Genomic DNA, 12,574 nt, shown 5'->3' on the forward strand with positions numbered 1-12,574 from the left:
TTCTAGTAGCAATGGAATGGTTTCAACATTTTAACGTCACAAATTTTAGCAATTTTTTTTTATAAAACTTGCTTTTCAAGTTTTTTTGGAATTTTTTTTTGTAGTTTTTTTAGATTTTTTTCAGCCCCAAGAGCCAAAGAACTTCCTCTAGGGTTTGAAAATAGGTTACTGAATAATTTTTAGATGAAGTGCAATGTCTTGCAAGATTTTAACATCGAGAGATTTAGCATATTTTCGATATTTTTAGCCATTTTTTCCAATTTTTTGACATTTATACTCATTATTCAGATTTTTTTAACCTCACAAGTCAGAAAGCCTCCGTCAGGGTTTGATAATAAGTTACTGCAGAATTTTGTTGGTCATAGATTAATTTTCATATTTTTAATATCACAAATTATAGCAATTTTTTTTTATAAAACTTTCAATTCTTTTTAGGTTTTTGTCATTTCTTAGGTTTTTCTATCCTCAAGGGCCACGGAACTTCCTCTAGGGTTTGATAATTTACTATTGCATAGTTTTTAAATGTAATGGAATATTCTTCAAGATTTTAATATCACGAATATAAGCAATTTTTCAAAATATTTGCGTTTTTCATATTTTTGATTATTTTCCGGCAACAGAGGCCCTCAAACCTCCTCCAAGCTGCTGCATAATAAGCTTCTGCATTTGATAATAAGCTGCTGCATTTGATAATAAGCTGCTGCATAGTTTCTAGACTTACTGGGATGTTGATCAACATTTTTTATGACTCCAGTTTTAGTAATTTTTTGTTTAATTTTTGGATAAAATTTAAACTTTTCAAATTTTTGGAAAATTTGTATGTTCCAAGTGTATGGTTTTTTATGAGCCTGTGAAACTTTTTATGGCTTGAAGTAGGGATACCGGATAGTCTCTTGAGACAATGAATTGGTTCTTAAGATATTAATGTCTTGCTTAACGTCAGCATCTTCTTTGCGTAATGTCTTCATCTCTGATCCTCATTATCAATAAGTTATAGTTGAATTGTTTTTTATCATAACTGATCTAACAGGCACTTTTTAGGGAACCATTGTTAATTGCTCTCAAAAGCAATTTGAAGCAAATTTATTAACCCGGTTTGTCTTTTATGCAATTTTTCGCTTGGCCGATTTGTCGTCTGACCCATTTGATTTTCGTCTTCAGAAACGGGATAAAGAGGTAGTGCCCTAAAGCCAACCGCTCGCCGGTCATTTGAGACCGGCGAGCGGTTGGCTTCCCCTCCGGGGCTAGCTACTGACGAAAACCGCTTGCTAAAAACGCAAATTTATACTTTTTTTGCAGTTTTTTTCAAGCTTTTTGAAAATTTTTGACATTTTTTGATTTTTATCAGCCCTAGGTTACAAATAACCTCCTCTAGGGCTTGATAATAGTTTACTGCATTGTTTCTAGTGGTAATGGAATGGTTTCAACATTTTAACGTCACAAATTTTAGCAATTTTTTTTTTTATAAAACTTGCTTTTCAAGTTTTTTTGGAAATTTTTTTTCTATTTTTTTTTAGATTTTTTCAGCCCCAAAAGCCAAAGAACTTCCTCTAGGGTTTGAAAATAGGTTACTGAATAATTTTTAGATGAAGTGCAATGTCTTGCAAGATTTTAACATCGAGAATTTTAGCATATTTTTGATTTTTTTTAGCCATTTTTTCCAATTTTTTGACATTTATACTCATTATTCAGATTTTTTGAACCTCACAAGTCAGAAAGCCTCCGTCAGGGTTTAATAATAAGTTACTGGAAAATTTTGTTGGTCATGGATTAATTTTCATCTTTTTAATATCACAAATTTGAGCAATTTTTTTTTATAAAACTTGCAATTCTTTTTAGGTTTTTGTCATTTCTTAGGTTTCTCTATCCTCAAGGGCCACGGAACTTCCTCTAGGGTTTGATAATTTACTATTGCATAGTTTATAGATGTAATGGAATGTTCTTCAAGATTTTAATATCACGAATAAAAGCAATTTTTCAAAATATTTGCGTTTTTTTATATTTTTGATTATTTTCCGGCAACAGAGGCCCTCAAACCTCCTCCAAGCTGCTGCATAATAAGCTTCTGCATTTGATAATAAGCTGCTGCATTTGATAATAAGCTGCTGCATAGTTTCTAGACTTACTGGGATGTTGATCAACATTTTTTATGACTCAAGTTTTAATAATTTTTTGTTTAATTTTTGGATAAAATTTAAACTTTTCAAATTTTTGGAAAATTTGTATGTTCCAAGTGTATGGATTTTTTTGATTCTGTGAAACTTTTTATGGCTTGAAGTAGGGATACCGGATAGTCTCTTGAGACAATGAATTGGTTCTTAAGATATTAATGTCTTGCTTAACGTCAGCATCTTCTTTGCGTAATGTCTTCATCTCTGATCCTCATTATCAATAAGTTATAGTTGAATTGTTTTTTATCATAACTGATCTAACAGGCACTTTTTAGGGAACCATTGTTAATTGCTCTCAAAAGCAATTTGAAGCAAATTTATTAACCCGGTTTTTCTTTTATGCAATTTTTCGCTTGGCCGATTTGTCGTCTGACCCATTTGATTTTCGTCTTCCTAAAGTCAACCGCTCGCCGGTCGTTTGAGACCGGCGAGCGGTTGGCTTCCCCTCCGGGGCTAGCTACTGACGAAAACCGCTTGCTAAAATTGCAAATTTATACTTTTTTTGCAGTTTTTTTCAAGCTTTTTGAAAATTTTTGACATTTTTTGATTTTTATCAGCCCTAGGTTACAAATAACCTCCTCTAGGGCTTGATAATAGTTTACTGCATTGTTTCTAGTGGCAATCGAATGGTTTCAACATTTTAACGTCACAAATTTTAGCAATTTTTTTTTATAAAACTTGCTTTTCAAGTTTTTTTAAATTTTTTTTCTAGTTTTTTTAGATTTTTTCAGCCCCAAGAGCCAAAGAACTTCCTCTAGGGTTTGAAAATAGGTTACTGAATAATTTTTAGATTAAGTGCAATGTCTTGCAAGTTTTTAACATCGAGAATTTTAGCATATTTTTGATATTTTTGGCCATTTTTTCCAATTTTTTGACATTTATACTCATTATTCAGATTTTTTGAACCTCACAAGTCAGAAAGCCTCCGTCAGGGTTTAATAATAAGTTACTGGAAAATTTTGTTGGTCATGGATTAATTTTCATCTTTTTAATATCACAAATTTGAGCAATTTTTTTTTTATAAAACTTGCAATTCTTTTTAGGTTTTTGTCATTTCTTAGGTTTCTCTATCCTCAAGGGCCACGGAACTTCCTCTAGGGTTTGATAATTTACTATTGCATAGTTTATAGATGTAATGGAATGTTCTTCAAGATTTTAATTTTACGAATAAAAGCAATTTTTCAAAATATTTGCGTTTTTTTATATTTTTGATTATTTTCCGGCAACAGAGGCCCTCAAACCTCCTCCAAGCTGCTGCATAATAAGCTTCTGCATTTGATAATAAGCTGCTGCATTTGATAATAAGCTGCTGCATAGTTTCTAGACTTACTGGGATGTTGATCAACATTTTTTATGACTCCAGTTTTAATAATTTTTTGTTTAATTTTTGGATAAAATTTAAACTTTTCAAATTTTTGGAAAATTTGTATGTTCCAAGTGTATGGATTTTTTTGATTCTGTGAAACTTTTTATGGCTTGAAGTAGGGATACCGGATAGTCTCTTGAGACAATGAATTGGTTCTTAAGATATTAATGTCTTGCTTAACGTCAGCATCTTCTTTGCGTAATGTCTGCATCTCTGATCCTCATTATCAATAAGTTATAGTTGAATTGTTTTTTATCATAACTGATCTAACAGGCACTTTTTAGGTAACCATTGTTAATTGCTCTCAAAAGCAATTTGAAGCAAATTTATTAACCCGGTTTGTCTTTTATGCAATTTTTCGCTTGGCCGATTTGTCGTCTGACCCATTTGATTTTCGTCTTCAGAAACGGGATAAAGAGGTAGTGCCCTAAAGCCAACCGCTCGCCGGTCGTTTGAGACCGGCGAGCGGTTGGCTTCCCCTCCGGGGCTAGCTACTGACGAAAACCGCTTGCTAAAATTGCAAATTTATACTTTTTTTGCAGTTTTTTTCAAGCTTTTTGAAAATTTTTGACATTTTTTGATTTTTATCAGCCCTAGGTTACAAATAACCTCCTCTAGGGCTTGATAATAGTTTACTGCATTGTTTCTAGTGGCAATGGAATGGTTTCAACATTTTAACGTCACAAATTTTAGCAATTTTTTTGTATAAAACTTGCTTTTCAAGTTTTTTTGGAAATTTTTTTTCTAGTTTTTTTAGATTTTTTCAGCCCCAAGAGCCAAAGAACTTCCTCTAGGGTTTGAAAAAAGGTTACTGAATAATTTTTAGATGAAGTGCAATGTCTTGCAAGATTTTAACATCGAGAATTTTAGCATATTTTTGATATTTTTAGCCATTTTTGCCAATTTTTTGACATTTATACTCATTATTCAGATTTTTTGAGCCTCAAAAGTCAGAAAGCCTCCGTCAGGGTTTGATAATAAGTTACTGAAAAATTTTGTTGGTCATGGATTAATTTTCATCTTTTTAATATCACAAATTTGAGCAATTTTTTTTATAAAACTTGCAATTCTTTTTAGGTTTTTGTCATTTCTTAGGTTTCTCTATCCTCAAGGGCCACGGAACTTCCTCTAGGGTTTGATAATTTACTATTGCATAGTTTATAGATGTAATGGAATGTCCTTCAAGATTTTAATATCACGAATAAAAGCAATTTTTCAAAATATTTGCGTTTTTTTATATTTTATTATTTTCCGGCAACAGAGGCCCTCAAACCTCCTCCAAGCTGCTGCATAATAAGCTTCTGCATTTGATAATAAGCTGCTGCATTTGATAATAAGCTGCTGCATAGTTTCTAAAGTTAATGGGATGGTGATCAACATTTTTTATGACTCCAGTCTTAGTAATTTTTTGTTTAATTTTTGGATAAAATTTAAGCTTTTCAAATTTTTGGAAAATTTGTATGTTCCAAGTGTATGGTTTTTTATGAGCCTGTGAAATTTTTTATGGCTTGAAGTAGGGATACCGGATAGTCTCTTGAGACAATGAATTGGTTCTTAAGATATTAATGTCTTGCTTAACGTCAGCATCTTCTTTGCGTAATGTCTTCATCTCTGATCCTCATTATCAATAAGTTATAGTTGAATTGTTTTTTATCATAACTGATCTAACAGGCACTTTTTAGGGAACCATTGTTAATTGCTCTCAAAAGCAATTTGTAGCAAATTTATTAACCCGGTTTGTCTTTTATGCAATTTTTCGCTCGGCCGATTTTTCGTGTGACCCATTTGACTTTCGTCTTCAGAAACGGGATAAAGAGGTAGTGCCCTGAAGCCAACCGCTCGCCGGTCGTTTGAGAGCAATTCGCCCGGCGTTAGTCGGTTATTTTTGTATTTCAGGACTTGTCCTATAATTTTTTAGAATTCGTTTTATTTTTTTTTTCGTTTTACGTAAGTCACCTCTTTAATAATTGACGTCTGAGTTAACCTCTCTCACTATTTCAACTGAATGGAATTTAGAATTCTTTCAGCGAATTTAAGCTGTACGTTCAAGGCGAAAACGTAAAATAAAAAACTGGATAAAGCTCGGACAGTAATACTTAATATTTAAAGACTTAGTTTATTAAGTTATTCAAGTTCCTTCGAATACAGTGCTAAGTTGTTTAATTATGGAGCTGATTATGCTCACCATATTTAACAAATCTAATCAAATTGCGGACCTCATTGAAACGTTTTCGACCTTAAGTAGAAAGTTAAGATGTCAATTTAAATCTTTCTTTTTCTACCTGATTCAATCCGAACGTTGGTCTGGAATCAACGGCTGTTTTCGGCAATCTTCCATACGTTTTTTTTCCTTTTCTATTTCAATGCCTAGCGGGGTCAATGGGAATCAATATAGGCTATTTTCAGTCAAGCTGCGGGATGTTTCCAAAATTTATAGATCACATTAAATAGATAATTTATAATTTCATTAGTTATCCAAATACTAGGCCCTTCAAAATTTGTGACCCGTTGATTTCAAGCTGTTAATTAAACTTTACACTCTTCTACTAACGCCTTTCTTGATTTTGTAAACAACGCATGTGTTGTTTCAGGCATGCTTCTGGAGAATGGTGGCAGAGTGGGCGTGAAAGTGCCAGTGTTCTCCTTCGATAGACTGCCGGGTGCAGACTATATGCTGGGTGTAGAGATGGCATCCACGGGTATTTTTGCCTTGCTATACTTTAGCTTTGGAATTGTTAATTGCTTATCCATGGAACTGGCACTGAAACTATTATACTGGCGTAGAGTTTCGTGTATTGAATCGGAGATACCTAGCAGTTGGCGTGATAAAAACGCGGCTCCGAGGAAGTGGCCAGACGCTATAGTCAAATGGACAGCTGCTTATGGTTTTCTTCTAATGTCTGTTTGTTGCATTACTTCGGCTATACTCACGTGCACGTTTTAAGATGCCTGATCATTGCAGTGCTACGAATTCCTAAATGCAGCATCAGACTTGAAAACTTGTTGTAGTGTTTCAACCTAGGTTACGCCACTCAATTTACTTCAATTCTTCTTACATCTCGAAATGCTACGTATAGGTTACGGCTCGAAATGTTCAGCCAGAATTATGAAGTGTCTTCTGTTCTACGTAACCTTGCTCAAAAGACGCAACTTGCAAGTTTGAATATGTGGAAGTCAACTATTGGCAATCTATATAAAAACTTCTGGCACCGCAGACTTTTGGTATTTTAAAAGTTTCACGAGCGTGTTTTAGGGGGGTTCTCGACGAACGCCACGTTCTCTCGGTGACTGAATCAGAGTCACGTAACCTATTCTTAAATAAAAAATGTGCTAAATGCTGTTAGTTCATTGGTAGTATTCGCACTCGCTGAACATAACATCAATTCAGATGTATGCGTTTTTCGTGTCTGTTAATATAGCAATACTAGCAAAACTGCCCAATAATTCCAACATGAAATAAAATGATTCAATAATGAATATCAATTGAAATTGATGAAAAGTAATGTAGGCTTGTACATAAAGCATATCGGACTACTGCTTACTCGTTATATCTGTGTTATATATCGCGAAGTAGCAAACTTATCTGATGTTGGTGATTTAATTGAAAAATGGCTTCTAATTAGAACTGAATCGTTGCAAGCTGTGAGGCTGGACAAGTGGGTTAGTAAATAACTCGTTTTTGATGTTCTCAAAAGCTTTTTGCTCTTCTTTTCCCATCTAAAATCGTCTTCTCGAATTTCGCTCAAAGGTAACATTGTGGCAAAATCTGGTATCATTCGACCATGACATTTTGCGAAAACGACAAAACATCCAATTTGATTCATGTTCGATGGTAATTTTCATTTTCTCGACATGTTTGGAATCGGGTGCCTTTCTTTAATTAGAAACAGAGTAAGCATAAAAACTAACGCGTGAGACTGGTTTTGAGTTGGATTTCTTTTCGTTGTTTTCTTTACGTAGTCGGCTTTCGACTGCAAGCATTCGTTTTTCTTATTGCTCCTTTGCTGTTCTAAACACAAGTACATCGTCCAGAAAGATGATCACACCCTCGATTTCTTTGAGATTTGACTCGATGCAATTCTGGAAGATTGATAAAGATTTCAACTCCTGAAGAAGCCCCGATTTGGCCTCATGGAGAATATGAAAGGTGGTCTCCATGTCGAATCGGATAGTCCTTGTCCGTAGCTTTGACGTTAATATGATCTTTCAGGTCCACGCACAGTCTATGAGCTCAGTTTTTCTTCAGTCACACTGCTGGAGATGGAATTGTGCCAACTCCAGGTTGCACAGTGTTCAGGATGCTTTATTGTACCATCATTTCAAGTGTCTCTTTGGAGTTGTCTTACTAAGGTAGAGGTGTCTTTTGGGGCTTGCAAAACATTGGCCGTGATCCCCGTTTGAGTGTCACATGAGATTTGGATACTTTGACTGCAGGTTGTCTCTCATCACACTGTGTTGATGTTTTTTGAGGTAGTAAATCTCTTTCCAGTAGCCCAAATTCTTTAACGGACTGCATAACTGCTAGTTGTCGATACTTAATTCCCTTCCACGCATTATTGCATAGAACATCGTAGGCCTCAAGATGTTTGGTTTTTGTATCTTCATGAGATTTACCGAGCTAAGTCCAAATGATTCATGATTTCATGGTTCTATCATTACCGGCGTGCGTTTCCTTTTCTTTTGTGGTCTTCTTCTATAATGTACGCCCGTTTTCCCGAGTACCACAGTTTTCCGTAACATATGCTCCCGTGTAAAGTTTATTCGTATTCTATTTGGAGGATGTTTGACGGGATGACTTCCCTTCTTCGCCGAATTTGTTGTGTTGGTCAAACTAACCTGACTTCTGCTGGATTTCAATTTTACTTATTTCACCAAAGTGCTGCACGTGCTCACAGGTGTTATATTTATGAAAGCCAGACACGGCTGACTGCTGCTTGGCTTAGCTCCACATCTATTACACACGTTACCATTGCCTTTATTACCAGTGAACTTGGTTTTCTGAATGTCTTTTAATTTTTCACTCTTTATTTTTTTTGTTGCGTATGGTTAGTCACCTGTTGAACTTTTCACTTCACAAAAGCCATTGCTTGACCTCTGAACTGTACGTTTTCTGTCATTTCTGAAGAGACATGGTGTTTTTTGCTGTCCAGTAGTCCTAATTTTGTCTCAGGGTCTCTCAAACTACAGATAATTTTTTTGGCGATTTTTCGGTGTTGGTTGTTCTAAGCGTTTGGAAGTCACAGTAGCGTGCTTCTATTCTAAGGCGCGCTAGGAAATTGCCATTAGAGTGTTCTCTGCCTTGGATAACGGACAGAAATTTAGCTCTCACTGCCGTTTATTACCTTCTCTTTGGGAGAAAGTTTTGAATTGCTACTCTGTTCTCTTTGAAAAGAGTATATGATAGCTTCTTATATCATTTGGTTCTTAAATCTCAGGAGTGCGTCTTGGCTTCATATACTAAGAAAAAGGTATGATAATTATTGGTCCACGATGGTGTACTGTCGGTGTTGATATTGTCCTCTTCATTCTCTGCGCAACTTTTTGCCACAAATAACATGATCCACGCCGTACAAGATTCAGCATTCTGCAGATTCAAATTTTGTTGGTCTGGAGACCGTTGTTGTACTATCGCTTCATTTGCTCTCCAGTTGTGTCTTTCAATTCGAAGTCAAAACCTATCAATGCTATTGCCCATCGCATTATTCTTGCTGATGCTCTTACTGGAATGTCCTCATCTGGTGCAAAGACAAAATTGAGGGGTTTATGATTTGGATGTAGAGGTAACCTCCGTCTGAGCGAGCTTTGGTTCAATCTTATGAACGGGCAGACAATTTTCAAGTGCATCTCACAGTATTGGAGTAGTTCTGTTCGGCTTGCGAAAAAAAGAAGCGATTGTTACAACAGACGCCTCAGAAAAAGCAATAGGCTGCGTCCTTTTGCGAAGACTTCCTGCGATTAAGGTCTCCAGGAAATTGTCACAAACAGAACTGAACTGCTTTTTCTCGGTCGTCTTTTAGCAGTTGCTTTTTGTCACAAGCCAAACAGAATTTATCCAGTATTGAGCGCGAGACGCTTGCTGTTGTCTTTGTGATCACAAGGTTGCGACAAATCCTGCTCGGAAGGATTTCACTCTGCAGACTGACCGCATACATACAGACTCTACATACTGGTCTCAAATATCTCTCTGCACCAGAAGAAATTTCAAGAAGAAAAACAGCATCAGCGATAATCTAGAGATGGGTAATAGCATTCATGGGATTTTACTTTGAATCAAAATACACACCAGGAGAGAAAATTTTGCATGCTGATGTTCTGAGCAGACTAGATTTTGACGATGACAATGACAGTGATTAAGTCTGCTTTGCCTTGATCAAAACAAATTTTGTACAATGCGACCTGGTAACCCAGTCAGTCTGCAACTGAGATGGAATCGAATCGGCTGCTCCAAGACGTCATCAAAGGAATAAGATTGGCAGCTGGAAACACAGCTTGTAAACGGAAATAGTTCGAAGAACAGAAGGATGCTCTTACTATTCGCGGTGGAATCATCTTTTGTGTTGTACCATTCATTTATTCCACGCAAACGAAAACGTGTGATGATGGCTGAAGCATATGGCGGACCCCAGCAAAAAACGCAGCCGAAACAGCAGTCCGATTGGTGGCCAGTCATCAGCTAAGATCATATCCGATATGGTAGTAAGTATAATGAATGCCAAGACAGGCCTCACCTGGGTGAAGCAGTATCTACTTGGTCAGAGGACGTTTGGAAAAGACTCGGGACTGTGATAATTTCAAGGACCGAGATAATTACTTAGTAACAGTAGACGCGGGATCATGGTGGATTGAAGCCTTCCCTGCGGGAAATAGGACTTCACAAACAGTGAGAGTGAATTCTTTGAGTCAGATCTTTGCAAGGTTTGGGATACTAAAAACGTTATCAGACAAGGGTCCCGAGTTTGTAAACGGTGACCTAAACTAGGTGTGGACCTTGAAATGATGGAGTCGCCAATCCATCTCCAATCCAAAAGCAAATGGACTTGCTGAGCGAGCGTTCCAAACTGTCAAGCGGACTATTGAAGTCTGTATTTCAAATGTGAATGATTCTTAAGGCGTACAACAAGATGACACGCGGGTCAATACTTGGGTCAAAATTCCTGTGGAAGTACTGCTGGGGCGGGAACTAAGACTTCCAGCGGTTACTAATTTTGATCTCTGTGAACCTGTCTCTTCAAAGCGACGAGTAGTTCACCAACAGTTCCGGTCACCTTTTGTATCTGCTAGGCTATTAACACGCCGCCTGACTCAACGACTATTTTTAGGCGCTCTTCTTTTTAAGTTTTGCTTTACCTTTCGTTCACGTTTTCTGTTTTAAGTAAGTCACGACCTCCTGACTTAATTCACTCGGTTTCAACTGGATGGATTTTAAGACCTTCCACTCGTGAATTACGCAATCTAGTAATAACGGTCAAAAGAGCAAAATCATGAAACTCGATAAAGCCCAGTCATTAAGTCATAGTGCGTTAGGTTATTAAGTTCCGTATAGCGATTGCAAGCTGGCATTGGTTTTAAGCATAATAGCTTTCATCTTAGAAGCTGAAATAATCAAAATTTGGAACCTAACTGAAATTGCACTTCCAATTATACCATTTTTCGACGTTTAGGAATTCTGTCAATTTTGTTCTGGAAGTTCGCTGGCTATTTCTTATTAGTTTTCCTAGTTAATTTTGAGTCTATATTTTGTCGATAAAAATGCTTTTGTGTAGTCCAAGACTTCTCCTGCTATGTTTTTTAAAGTTATAGTTCGCCGTTCTCAGTTTTGTGACCATTTGTTCATGCGCCGAGAATTCAAAGTACGAGATTTTTGGCTGAGTTTACCGCTCATCAACTGAATTTTTCGCTGACATCATTTGATATTCTTAGTATAGAAGTTTATAGGTCAAGTGTGATAATTTTTTCATCACGACTTACCTCAGTAAAAAATCGACTATTTTATTGCATCGAGCTATTTTATTGAATCAAAAGTGTGAATGAAAACTCATCGAGTGTTAATTTCAGAAGGTGTCATCCAAACCCTTGTTCTTAGACTGTATTGATGAAAGTAATAGATTAAAACAAGGAGAGAGTTTTGTTGAGTGATATCATATTTTTGTATTCGATCCTACTGATCTTTTTAACTAAGGGTGTCCACCGCTGCTATTGTCTGCCATTTTGCGGGCAATATTATAAGATTTCTTCTTCGCCGTCATATTGCTGCGTTCTTTTGCTGATCTTTTCGTTCCAATGGTTTTCGTCACGAACGAACTATTTTTATGCTACAACTGTACCGATATATAAAAATCAATCACCTCTGTAAATCTATAAATTTAATGTTTTCATTTAATTCTTGGGTGGAGTGCACTGATATATGTAAAAGCAGTTGTTTGTGCGCAGCATTGAGAAATCCCTTAAGCGGTTGTTATGTATTGACAGGTGAGGTTGCGTGTTTTGGTGAGAACAGATGTGCGGCATATGTGAAAGCAGTGCTGAGTGCTGGATTCCGTCTTCCAAAGAAGAACATCCTTATATCCATTGGAAGCTACAAGGTTACCATGACCTGACGTCGAGAGAATTAAAATAGGCTTTTGGAGTCTTTCCTAGTATAGCGCCCCTCCCTGCACAAAATTATACCAATTGTAGTTTGTAGTAATTATTAATGGCCGCCGTCAGCCTCTCAAACGGCTATTATTTAGGCGCTCTTTTTTACGACTCGAATAGAAGTATTGGTTTTCTTAGGGTTTTTTTTTACCGGACGTACTATTTGTTCAGGCGGCGTTTTGACCTAATAGTGAAATTGAGTCAAATTGCCGTGTGAACTAACTTTTTCTGAGCGAGAGAAGTTTTTTGTTCATGCGCTGCGTTCAGTGACTGACTTTTTGACTTCGAAAAGAGTTTTTGAGAGATTGGCGCATATAGATGACAGTTTTTAGCCGTTTTCGTCCATTTGGCTCATTTTTGTTTGTAACTTGATATTTTGTAGAAGTAAATTTTCATTGATGCC

The 12,574-nt window shown here is 36.3% G+C and overlaps 1 protein-coding gene across 1 annotated transcript in view; it reads left to right on the plus strand.

The window, feature by feature from the left end:
* LOC142357109 (multifunctional protein CAD-like) overlaps positions 1–12,180 on the plus strand; it is a 32,042-nt gene extending 19,862 nt beyond the window's left edge. The window contains exons 5-6 of the mRNA XM_075408806.1: positions 6,129–6,236; positions 12,007–12,180. Of these exons, the coding sequence (XP_075264921.1) occupies positions 6,129–6,236; positions 12,007–12,134 (236 nt within the window). The 3' untranslated portion in view covers positions 12,135–12,180. The remainder of the gene's footprint in view (positions 1–6,128; positions 6,237–12,006) is intronic.
* Positions 12,181–12,574: the final 394 nt, after the last annotated feature.

The sequence above is a fragment of the Convolutriloba macropyga genome, unplaced genomic scaffold, assembly GCF_964194025.1.
Source record: "Convolutriloba macropyga unplaced genomic scaffold, txConMacr16.3 SCAFFOLD_2253, whole genome shotgun sequence".
Classification (NCBI taxonomy): Eukaryota; Metazoa; Xenacoelomorpha; order Acoela; family Convolutidae; genus Convolutriloba; species Convolutriloba macropyga.